Source organism: Acanthopagrus latus, chromosome 10, assembly GCF_904848185.1.
Source record: "Acanthopagrus latus isolate v.2019 chromosome 10, fAcaLat1.1, whole genome shotgun sequence".
NCBI lineage: Eukaryota > Metazoa > Chordata > Actinopteri > Spariformes > Sparidae > Acanthopagrus > Acanthopagrus latus.
Window position 1 is genome coordinate 20,825,526 of NC_051048.1, and position 12,151 is coordinate 20,837,676.

Consider the following 12,151-nt stretch of genomic DNA (forward strand, 5'->3'; position numbering starts at 1 on the left):
GTGCTTCTCACCTTTCCTCCCAAATTCACCTGAATTGGCTTTTATTTGAAGTGACGTCGTCGGTGAGCCTGCAAACAACAAGTCTCTAAGTGTGTGTGTGTGCTGCATAATTCACTGGTATCACGGTGCCACAGTATGAATGTAGAATGAGTTTACAATTATCATTAAACTGTTTAGATTTAATTCAGCCAGGTAAATCCAGCTGAGCGGACAGAAACAGCACAATCTCACAGTTACATCGGCGGTTCGTGATGAATAAAAACGGGCGTTTTCTGGATGTAACATCTTTAGAGATGACCCAGTTTTTTCTGGGTGTGTCAGTTTATCACGTATCGTACAGTCCTAAAGGCAAGTTAGCTACCACGTGTACATCCAAAGAGTTTAACACTTTTAAACACTTACATTAAAAATTAATTAAAGTCATTTATATACAGAAAAGTCAGAGTCCAGTTCCAGGCTTTATTTTTCTTTTTGTACTTGTTATGTTTTATTCATTTATAGCATCTTTATCTTCTATTTGATGTCTTCAAATCATATAAAAATGAGTTTATTATCTTGTTGGAGTGCCAGCACACCTGTGACTGCTGCTGCTACACTAACATGACTGAAACCTAAATTAGGAATCAAAATTCAAAAAAAAAAAATTAAAAACTATCAGCAAAGCCACAGAAGATTCAACAAACAATCAGAAAATAAAGCTGCACGATGATCTCAGTTTACAGCTCTGCACGTAAGAGACTGAATAAAGGATGTTTGTGCGTACTATTGTCTCTACCAAGAAATAATACTTTCTGAAATTATTTAGAATTAATAATTTAATACAATAAAGCACATACAGTCGTTAATATTTGGAAAATCCTGCACAGATCAAATATAAAAGCACAGACGTCACAACTGAAGCTCAGTCACACCTTTCAGAAGCATTACAGTCATTTAAATCACAGTTCACACATTTAATTATTCATCATCTCATTTCATCCTCTTTTTATAACCATAAACACTTTATCATAAATATCAACCATGAAGAAATGTTAGATTTATAATTATTTAAACTTCATTTAATAGTCAATAAACAGCAAAATGCTTTGAAAAAAACATTTTTTAAACAGTTGTTTGATGAAAAAAAATATAAATCCGAATAAATACTGTAATAAAACATTTAGATGGCAGTTACAAAGACTGATGTTCATAAGTCTTTACAGTTGCTTATAAATGGTTTATAAAGCATTTAATTAAAATTTCAAATAAAGTTAAATTCACTATAAAGTCACCTTTAATTAAAAAAAAATGTTATTATTGTAATAATAATAATTATTATTATTATTATTATTATTATTTCTTCTTGGAAATATTCTCACAAATGTATCTGGCCGTTAATTTACTCTTCAGTAATTGTACATACTGTAAGTTTAAACGCATATTTGGCCCCAAAACAACCGACCTTTGACTCCCAGCCACGCAACACACACAGCTTCCTTTGTCTGTCTGACTTCATGGGACTTACCAGACTGTCATGTCTTCCAAACCAAACGTTATCCAGAAAAAGTGAGAATGCTATCCAGAATTTTTAAAATGAAACCCGACTACAGCAACCAGACAGCAGCCCGTAGAGCCACCGTGTTCCAACAAGTGCTGTCAGCGGCAGTGATTTAACCTCCAGTGCTGGTGATTTATCCTTTTACACACTGAAGCTGGAAGTTACTTAACTAATCAAATTAACTCGCTGATGATTCGTCTTGACTCACGGCAGCAGAGGCTGCGGATAGACATGTTCAGGAACAGTTTCCAGTGAAAGGTTACCGTGGAAAGTGCGGGAATTCTGGGGAAAATGACACACGCTTCTGAGGAATTATCAGAGATGTGGTTGTGGATCATTTTTGCGGGTCTGGAAAGTCCTGGAGGAACATGTAGATAAACTGGTTCCTCCTGTAGCTTGTACCTTTTGTGGGGTGATTACACAGAACTATGAGAGAGGCCTTCCTGAAGTCCAGGTAGGAGAAAGCACCAGGAGATTTCTCCATGAACACCACAAATAAAATTACCTTGGCATATTTACCACCATTAATGTTTTGTTACCCTGCCTTGAGAAATCTCGTGCATGTCTTATCAAGTTCAGAAAATCAAACATCTTGCAATCTCACCCGCATGCAACTTGCCCTTTTGGTCCGGATCTAATAGCGCCTCTTAATTAAAGATCAAGATTAAATGTATGTTATGTCTGAGCCCTGATGGGATGCACTGGTTTTAACATCGCACCACAGGGACCCTTAGGGTGCCCAGGTGCCTCCTGTTGGCCTCCGTGTTTGTGCATGTTGAGAATGTGCCCCTTTTCTTTCCTCCTAGCTGCCTGGAAACCACCTCCTTATCTCTCACTACAAGCTAATAACAGCAAATTTTGTGGAAACACAACAGATCTCGACATTTAAATTCTGCCGGCAGGATCCAACATGAAAGAGAAAATGAGGGCACAGAAGCTTGACTCATGTCGCATTTATCTTCAGTCAATTAGGGGGAAGTAAGAGTACATAATGTGGTGGTACTTGGAAAACTGTGAGACACACTTCCAAGGAAAGACAAAGGTTATTCAGTAGAAAGCGCAGCTGGTGGACAGTTGTAGGTGGGTGGACTATCTGGACTGCATCAGAGTCATGATTGCGTCATAGTTTGTGTCAGGGTGTGATCACCAGAGGGCGCCCTATTCCACAGCTCGCCTTCAGTCCTGGAGGAAGGTGCTGCAGGAGAGGTGAAGAACAGCTGATCACTGCCCCTGAACACAGAGCTGTTCGCCCACTGAGGCCGGCCTCCTTTTAAAAAACTGATGTTCAGCAGGTTGTTTTTCTCTGCAGCTGAGTTCTGGGGAAAGCCTGATTGTAGAAGTCAACTTGATTTTGCTGAACGAGCAGACAGGGACAGACAAAAGGGAAACCAAAAGCAGCTTAGGTCGACTGAACAATGGGGCGCGCTCACTCGACACCTGCAGGAAGTGATTCTTATGGAAGATTAAAAGCACAGAAGCTTAGTAAAGAAGTGTGTAGGCCAGGTGTGCATACAGAGACACACTGAAGACATATTAATATCTTAATATTCATTTAAAACATGTCTGAAATAATCTGAACTGAGCTATGTATGTGTGGGCTTATTGACTGTCGCAGTTAATTAATGAATTAATCTTTTTTAATTGACATGCAAATTATTCTGTGTCATTACTGACAGTTATGGTCTCTCATATTCACTGCTGCAGTACATGGACACGAGTACTTCAGATATTTAGCTTTCCAACTTCTGCATCTACTCTTTTATTTTTGAATATCATTTTACTTTAAACATATCTAATTAAATTTGACTAAATATATGAACAAATGACAAGTTAAAGCTGCTGATCGATAGGTTAATAAACACCTAAATGTCCCGTAAAATACATTTTGATACAGCGATTTAAAAGCAGCACAACACATTGTTGCATATTTGAATTATCATCTTTATTTGTTTTATTATATACTTTGTGTTTTTACATAAAGAGACATATTTCTTGTACACATATAGATTATATGGTTAATTTGTTTCTGTATATATGTACACCTTAAATAAATCTTACATTAACACCAAGAAAATAAAACATTTACAGTGCAAGAAATGTTCATCAGTGGTCAACTTCCACCCTGGAAACCGCAGCCACTGCCAAGCTGGCGTGCTTTTACCCGGTTCGCCCTTTGGATTTTATTTTATTTTTTTCCCCTATTTGTTCTTTTCCCCTCTCACACAAAACACCATGAGAAATTTGGAGCCACTGGGAAAAGAAATGTTGCACACGTGACCGTACAGTAGTGGAGGGAAATTCCACCAAACTGAAGCCGACATCCTCTTTTTGTTTAAGCAGTAGTTAGACATTTTGTGGAAACACACTAATACTTTTTTATTTGTTTCTTTTGCAGAGAATTAGAAGAGAAGATTGATGTCACTCCGCTGAAAATGAAGCTATCGCAGGTAACTTGCTAAACTCAGCACAAAGCCTGGAAAGGGCGCAAACCTGCAACTGCAGCTTGACAGTTGCTGCTCAGCTAATGTTGTTACCTCTGGACAGAGCCAGGCTAGCTAGTCTCCTGTTTGTTAGCTCTTGTTTAATAATGTACCTGCACTGATACAAAAGTGGCATCCGTCTCATCATCTAATCTCAAAGAACTGCGTTTCCCAAAATATCAAAGGAGGGTGGAGTAGAAACTAGAGGTGTGATCGTGTCATCAACTCGTGGGCGGTCTGATCGCGGCGTCATCATACAGGTAACCGACTCTTTGAATCGTGGCTGGGGAAGTGTTCCAGCACACGGACTGTATGAGGGAGCACCACATGTACCGTAACACTTCAACACATGAGTTGGGTTGATGCAGGGATCGTGCTTTTCTTCTCCCCGTGCGTTTGCAACCTTCTGCCAAATGTCAGAAAAACACGGCGTCAGCATCGCTAAATCCCACTGTTGTCGAAGTCGAGGAAGCCGCGCGGTGTTTAATGCCCTCCGTTCTCCTTCCAGAAGCTCAGCAGACATGCTTACAGTGTAAAGTGTGCTAATGGGATGTTGAGTAGTCTAAAAATAAATGCTCTGGTGCTGTGTTTCTTTGCTCAGTAATACTATGACACTAAACGGCCACACATCCTTGTCCTTTTCCATCCACTAATACAAAAAGAAGATAAATAAAAGTGAGTAAAGTACACGTGTTAACCGTTTGGTTCTCGCAAAAAAAGAAAAAAGAAAAGGTGTTTGTATTTACAAAGTAAAACCAATGAGTTCTTGGTGTTCCTGTCTGAGCGGATGCATAAAAGTGAACATATATAGTTGGTCTAAGCTCAGCTGTACAGTCGGTGGGTATCCAGCCCAAATGTCCTCGCATGCATTTCTCCTCACACACTCAGAGAATCTATTTACGATTATTTTACAGTTAATTCCTACGAAGCTGCTGTACAGAGGCTGTGTTGAGGTAAAAGCGGGTGTTTCTGGCCAGCTCTAACAGGAAGAGGGCGGCTTGCGGAGAAGTGGTCGCCCCGCTTTTTACATTTATTTATTTATTTATTTATTATTTTCTATCTCGCAGGGTTTTTTCGGAGCACGTGGGACAGAAGGACAGCGGGGGGACAGACGCATGGGGGTGTGGGTGGGGGTCTCAACGACGACACACACGGTATATTGCTGTTTAATCTGTGATTTTCCACATTCTATGTAGCTTAAAGAGAGATTGTGATTAATGGTCTCTATTTCCAGTATAAAACACAGACTGGTGTATATTTATTTTGCAGTTAGTCGCAAAATACTGGTAGTATAACGTCTTCTAGTCATAGGTAAATATAAGGAATGGTCATTGTGTGATGACTTTAAATGCAGATTGCACACATGCACACAAAAGCACCTTTGATTAGAAAAGAAATTGCACAAGTTTGATAGATATCGTTGACCATACAGGTTGACATTTTTCTACATAGAGACTGAGCAGTGGTTTGCATTAAGAAGTTATGAAACATGTTTGAAAAAGTATACATTTTGGTATACAACTTCTCACATGTCGGTTGGTATTATTCACCTCCAAGTGTCTATTTTTACATGCAGTTGACTCCTTGAAACTACGAACCCGGGAGTTTGACTAGCCGGTGAGTTGAGCCCAGTTCTACTGTGAACAAAGCACTACACATTGACTAATCTAAAATCAACCATGACGCTTAAACACTGTTGAGTTCTCTTCAAATGTATTATTTTGACATTGACTTCATCATTGAACTTTAATGAGCCTAAAGTCCTCATGCCTTTTTTTTTTTTTTTTTTTTTTTTTTTTCCAACCAGTGAAAGATATCGAAGGCTAGCATATATTTTGAGAGGCTAAACTTCAGTTAGGCTTTTTTTTTTCCTTTCTTGCTTTTGTCAGTCGGTGCGTGTGAAGCATGAAAAGTTCTGTACAATCAGAACGTGGCGTTCAGTGGCAAAAAACAGAAACAAAAAAACAGAGGAGCAGATTGTCAAGATGACTCTACGTTAACTAATACTGCTACAGAACATCTAATGCTACGTCTATATATCTCATGAAAATGAATCCAGAAAAAAAGAAAAAGAAAAAGAGAGAAATCCTCTGAGGAGAAATTCAGTGTTGGAAGATGACGTCCGGCAGGGAAGGGGGGGAAGCTTTAAACTCGTCGCTCAGACTGAGCACATGATGAATTTGCAAATAAGAAGTAACAAAGAAGAAGTTCGCCCGCCTGGCTGAGACGTTTCATCGCTCGCTGCTCAGGAGCAGAGAGTCTGTGTTCGCTCGGTACCTTCTGACAGGAAACACAAAATCTTCATCCACACAGTCGGCCATTCTCCTCGTCCTCAAACTCACTCTTGGCGACGGAGTCTCAGTCTTTTGAACGTGTGTGTATGTGTGTGTGCATGTGTGTGTTCAAACAATTTCAGCTCAGCCACTGCATTTATTACTGAGAGTTTCATACGGTGAATCGTTCCCTCCAAAGTTCACAGGAGGTCGTTCTCCTCAACCTACCAGGTGCAGTCTTGACTCCAGCTCATCTAGTGACACTAATGGCATGCATAATGCTTTTTATATTTGGCTGGTACAACCCCCCTCAACCCCCTCCCCACCTGCCAATTAAATCATGAAAATAAATAAAAATCCACTCAGGTTAGGCCTACGCTAAACCAGCCAAGCCAAAGTTTTGTTCCCTTGTTGGTGTAACCCCTCCCCGCCACCACCTGCTTACTGAAAATATAAGGAGATTCCATATTTTTTTTAATATTCCTCTCTGGTCCAGTCCTCCTTATTCATCGGTTATTCCTGGGGTAAAGGATCACAAGGGTCGGTGAGAGCGATGGCAGACATAAGGATGGCTGTGTCGGCGGTGATTGTGGTAGTGACGAGGGAGAGGAAGTAGGCCCTCGAAAGGTCCTCAGACGGACACCGGACAGGAGATGACCTTGTCCTCCAGCATGACGCTCAGCACCAGGAAGACGAAGTACAGCAGGAACATGATGAAGCCCAGCAGCTTGCTCATGCGCCACTTGCAGGCGGCGATGGAGATGATGACGAAGAGGAGCATGAGGAAGAGGAGCACGATGGCACAGAAAAGGCCGTTGGAGCTGACTTGCACCGGTTGCATGCCTCTGAATAAGGACCACATGAGCCAGGGGAACGGCAGGCTGCGGACACAGAGACACAAGCGAGTGAGCGGCTGGAAGTGAACAAGGACACACACTTTAGTATTTTGGGAAGACAGCAGTAAGGCTGTCGGTGTCTAATACACATGGACACAGTCATTCAGCAGTTTATGCTTCATGTAATTAGAAACTATTTGTCTTTCATCACATTTCGTAGTTTTTTTGTTTTTTTAAGAAAATCTTTATTGACAGATTTTTTTTTTTAGCGTAGGATCTACGACCATTTTGCTGCTCGAACGATACTGGTCTCGCTCTCAGAATAGACCCTTCTCAGCACTTTCTCAGTTCCCTAATATGAAAAAAATACATATATAGAAACAGCAGTGACCCTGCACAGGACTCCAGTCATGCTCGGACAGCGTACCCAACAGTAATGTCGAAGATGTTGGAGCCCACGGAGCTGGATACAGCCATATCACCCAGCCCCTTGCGTGCCACAATAACACTGGTGATGAGGTCAGGGATGGAGGTTCCAGCTGCTAATATAGTCAGGCCCATAATCTCCTCTGTAATCCCAATGGTCTCTCCAACCTGCAAAAAAAGAAAAAAAAAAGAAAAAGGAAACTAAGCTCAGGGGTAAATAAAACCTAATCTTTTGTTCCGGCTATTTTTAATTTCCTCGTGATGCTCGGGAGGTGATGCAGGTGACAAAACTCCAGCTCTGACAATCTCTTTGTTTTGAATGAGACAGCTGTAATTATTTATGAGTGGGCGGATGACAGAATATGGTTTTATTCTAAATGTCAAGGATGAGAAATGGAGAGAAAAGACGAGTGTGCCTTGCCTTTGTTGTGTTGGTTCTGTTGACAGGGATTATGCATATGTTAGGATTGTATAATGTTCTGGAGGCTGCTGTCGTGATCACACGACTCTTCATTATTTTTACAGAGTCACATCGCAGGGAGGGAAGGAACCTTTGTTAAAATGTATATATACCTGGTGAGCCCACCACACCATCAGGTAGGAGAAACACGCGATCCAGCAGATGGCACCCAGGAAGGTGATGGGGAAGAACTTCTTTGAGGACTGAAAGACCGAGAATAAGAGAGAGCAAAGTGTGAATATCACGAACACGGAGTCAATACAGAGAAAGAAGTGATGACATTCTTGTTTTGAATTGTTGTGAGTGGGATGAGCTCAGGCTCACACACCGTTTTCCTGACGTCGGGCAGCGTGAGCCACAGGGGCAGAACGATGGGGATGATTAAGAGGTAGGTGAATCTCTTGCGGTTGGACTCGGGCCAGGACAGGCTCAGAGGCTGGTCCTCCTCCTCCTCGTCTTCAGCCTGAGAGGAGACGCAGAAAAACAGAAAGACGGCAGGGAGGTGAGGGCTGGAAAACATTCGTCAGAATGGATCATACGCTTTTACATGCTTGTTTGTCCACATGCCTTTTAGTGTTTAACGCTTGATGTTTAGTAGGATGAATACGAGGCAAACAGCACACTGAGTTGAGTCACACTATCTGCATGTTCCAAAAGTAATGAAGGGAAAAATTCATGACAGTCCAAGTGTCTCCGTTAGCTTGATAACCTGTCTCATTGGGACACACCTCTCCATGGCAACTACCCAGAGAGACAGGCAGCACTCTCGCAACACAAGCGCTTCAAGAGGGAAGTGACAGCACAGAGGTCTGCAGAAAACTGATGGCAGGACCTTGATGTGCATGTGCCTTTGCTCTGCAGTGACCATAAGACAGAGGAGTGTGATGACTGTGATTTGGGAGATTGCAGCGAGCCTGAAGGGCTCGGCCTCTCCAGTCATCAGTCGCTCATCACTGCTGCCTGCTGATGCTGGCTGCACCGGCAGAACCCCGGGGTCTGATTGGACCTGCCACTGGAATGCCAAGTGAGCCAAAGACTGTCACCCCTGTGCAGATCAGCATCAAACAAGCTGTCACTGTCTGAAGATGACACATGCTTACCTGTTCAGCTTTTGTGCTTACTTGTGCAAAAGCAGACCCTCAATTAAACATTCTGGTACTTGTAAACTTTAATGGTACAACAACAAACCCTTCTGAGAGTGGAAAGATGTCTCGGGTCCCTTTGTTTCCAATTATACGAGATGCTACAGAGCCGTGGGGACCTGCAGACAACAGGTCCACACATGCAGACCTGAGCAGAACTCACTGATGAACTAGAATTTGTCCTTTTGAGACTATCGTTGGCCAAGGTGTGAAACTACAAGCAGCAAAAAGGTGCAAAAGGCAGCGACAGGGACAGAAGACATACAGCGAGGCAGATGTCGATAACAGCTGTTGCTCAGTGAACAATCATTTTGTCAAGAAAAGCATTTAAGTCTCAACAGCCTCAATCACATTAGTTAGGCCCGCTCAGAGAGCGAAGCAGGAATCTTTAAAGCTGGCTATTGCTCAAATCATGAATCATATGGAGCCTATCCTGCTGTGACAGCTACTGCTGTTGAGTATTGCCTGGTAACCTTGGTAATCAGAGCTGCCAAACAAAAGGCAGCGCTTGCATCACTTACGCTCGGCATTCTGATTTCTCCTCCTCTCCATATCCAGATGGCTGCATTGTTTTCTGTTTAAAAGGCCTAAAACCAAAAACCTGAGGCTTCCAGAAGATCAGTTCTTAACCACTGCTTTTTATAGACACGAAGTCGTGAGCGGCAAACGGAAGCGCCTCCTCTCATGTTCTAACAGAAACCGTGGCATTATGTTGCATCACAGTTTGCCCCTCAGCTCTTTCGTGGATATGTTGACTGCATGTAGGTGACTATTTCTGGCTGACACTGCGCACTATGAGCCTGTCACTCGTCTATTTATGATCTGCTTTACTTGCTTTCTCTGCAAAAGTATCCCATAGAGCCGGTGCTCCCTTCTCTGAGATGGTTTCCAAATGCCATCCCCTTGGGGGCCTTTCCTGCCCTGTGGTGCCTCAGTTGGCAACACCGCCAACTCCGAGCTTAAAGGCACTGACTTTTACCAGGCACCACAGAGCTGCGAGGGGAGGCGTGACATTTGCTACTTTTTTTCCTTTCCTGAGGGAAGCGTGTGTGCTGACACCTGGTGTGAGGCAAGGCATACACTTTTTTTTATGTGGTCCCACACTTTCTGTAAGCAAAGCCGCTGTGAAGCCTGCATCCTGATGCATTTGTCGATCAAAGATTTTAGAGCACGGCGTGGACAGAAATCTTTTCCTGAACATGCCCGAAACTCTTTAGAAATGAGGAGAATGAATGAAGAGATCTTTTTGTCTGCACATTTTCTCACCGCCTTTCTTCAGGGTCCACACTCATTTCTTTTAGTAGTTAAGTAGTTGTTGAATATTAAAAGTGTCATGGCATAAATATCAGCATCTGCTGTCTGGATCTTTTGGATTTGGGAGCTCCATCTGGACTTGAAAAGCTCATGCTAATTAGCTAAAAAAAAGAAAAGCAAACAGAACGTCAGTTCCACCCAGAATCCCATGAGAAACCCATGACACACGTTTTTCTTTTCTCCTGAAATCGTTGTAGTTGTGATAGAGGAGGTAGGATGAGTCATGAATTACCGCCGGTTATGATTTTCCATAGTTTCCCAGTATGTTATCTAAAGACGTGATTACAGGAGCGTTACGCTTTCTCATAAATATTCAAAATGTGTCGCTGAAAGTGGAAAACCCTGAATACATTTGTGCAGAAAGACAATTCGCTGTGAGTCATACCCCACCATCCATCTTTACAAGACGCAATATAAAATTAGAACCAGATGAATGTTCACCGCGCTCTTTCTGTATTGCCTTTAACTTCTGCTGTTTTAGGGGAAATATTACAGTGTATGATCATTTCTGTCGCCACAGCTCTCAAAGGGGTTTAACAACAGAAAAGGAATGCAGGGAATCTTGCAGCACTTTTTAATTTGACCTTAACTATCTCCTTATTCCCAAATCTTGGTTACACAGGCGTCCGGGAGGAATTGAACAATTAGCATGACGGAGGCCCCCGGCGTCATCTGAAGGTGTGAGCTGTTTCCAGCTACACCCAGGCTGACACGGGCAGGTGCACTGTGGGACAGAGCTCTAAAAATAGCAGCGTATGAGGCTCAGGCATGCCAGTAAACATCCAGCTCCTCCAGATTCAGTGAAAAGTTCAGAAAAAAGTTCATCTGTCTTCCGCCTCTGAGTTTGTCTGCCTTGGCCTCAGAGAGCTGTGCGTTCAGTCTTAGGTAGGCTGCACTGCTGCTGCTCTTTAAATGCACAATATTTTCAGCTCCAGGCCGGCGATGACAGTTTCATCAGTAAAGACTATTATTAACCCGGGAGTGAGAGATCAATCTGAAAACAACTCGCTGCAGTGAGACAGATCAATACACACATGGTCATGTTGCTCATCTTTAGCCGTTTCTTGTGCAGTCTATTCTGAGAGCCTGCTGTTTGCTTCCACGCCTGGCTGTACAGCCTGGACCTCAGCCAGCAGGCCTGCTGTATGTCACAACTCTACTACATCTATTTATTGCAGAAGGATTCGTTATTTTATTTTTTTAAGAACTGGGTTCAGGTCCTCCTACCAGCATTGCTTTTCGAAGCCTGGACTGTGACTTAAATGGGGATAAGTGCAAGAATAAATCCCTATAGTTTTGTGGAGATCTACGTATGCAAAGCTACGGGTCTTATCACAGTGTGTCAGCAAAGCCTTTTACAAATCCTTCAGTTGGAAAAAAAATAGATTAATATATTAGTGGCTCGTATAAAGGTATACTGCATCAGATTAACCCAGAGTACAGCCTATTGTTTCAGGCCTCGTGATGAAGATTATTAGGAATACGTGCACATGAAGAGCGCAGATATGAAAACGATGAGAACATGAGAGAAAAATTGTTTTGATGCCAAAATAAGGAAACATGTGGCTTCTTTAAAGTTCGATCCTCAAGATTTCAATGGCCGACTTCCATCCTGTTACAGCCTTTAAATATATCTACACACTTCTGTTAGCTCCTCAAGTAGTCAGCTGCATTAGTTAGTCG

General features: G+C 42.4%; 1 protein-coding gene across 11 annotated transcripts in view; it reads right to left on the reverse strand.

The window, feature by feature from the left end:
- Positions 1-5,788: 5,788 nt before the first annotated feature.
- Positions 5,789-12,151, reverse strand: part of LOC119027344 (sodium/potassium/calcium exchanger 2-like) — a 39,593-nt gene continuing 33,230 nt past the window's right edge. For all 11 annotated transcript variants that reach the window (XM_037112467.1, XM_037112466.1, XM_037112464.1 and 8 more), the window contains 4 exons: positions 8,341-8,475; positions 8,126-8,215; positions 7,554-7,720; positions 5,789-7,171 (listed from right to left, as the gene is read on the reverse strand). In XM_037112467.1, coding sequence (XP_036968362.1) covers positions 6,922-7,171; positions 7,554-7,720; positions 8,126-8,215; positions 8,341-8,475 — 642 coding nt within the window. In that variant the 3' untranslated portion in view covers positions 5,789-6,921. The remainder of the gene's footprint in view (positions 7,172-7,553; positions 7,721-8,125; positions 8,216-8,340; positions 8,476-12,151) is intronic.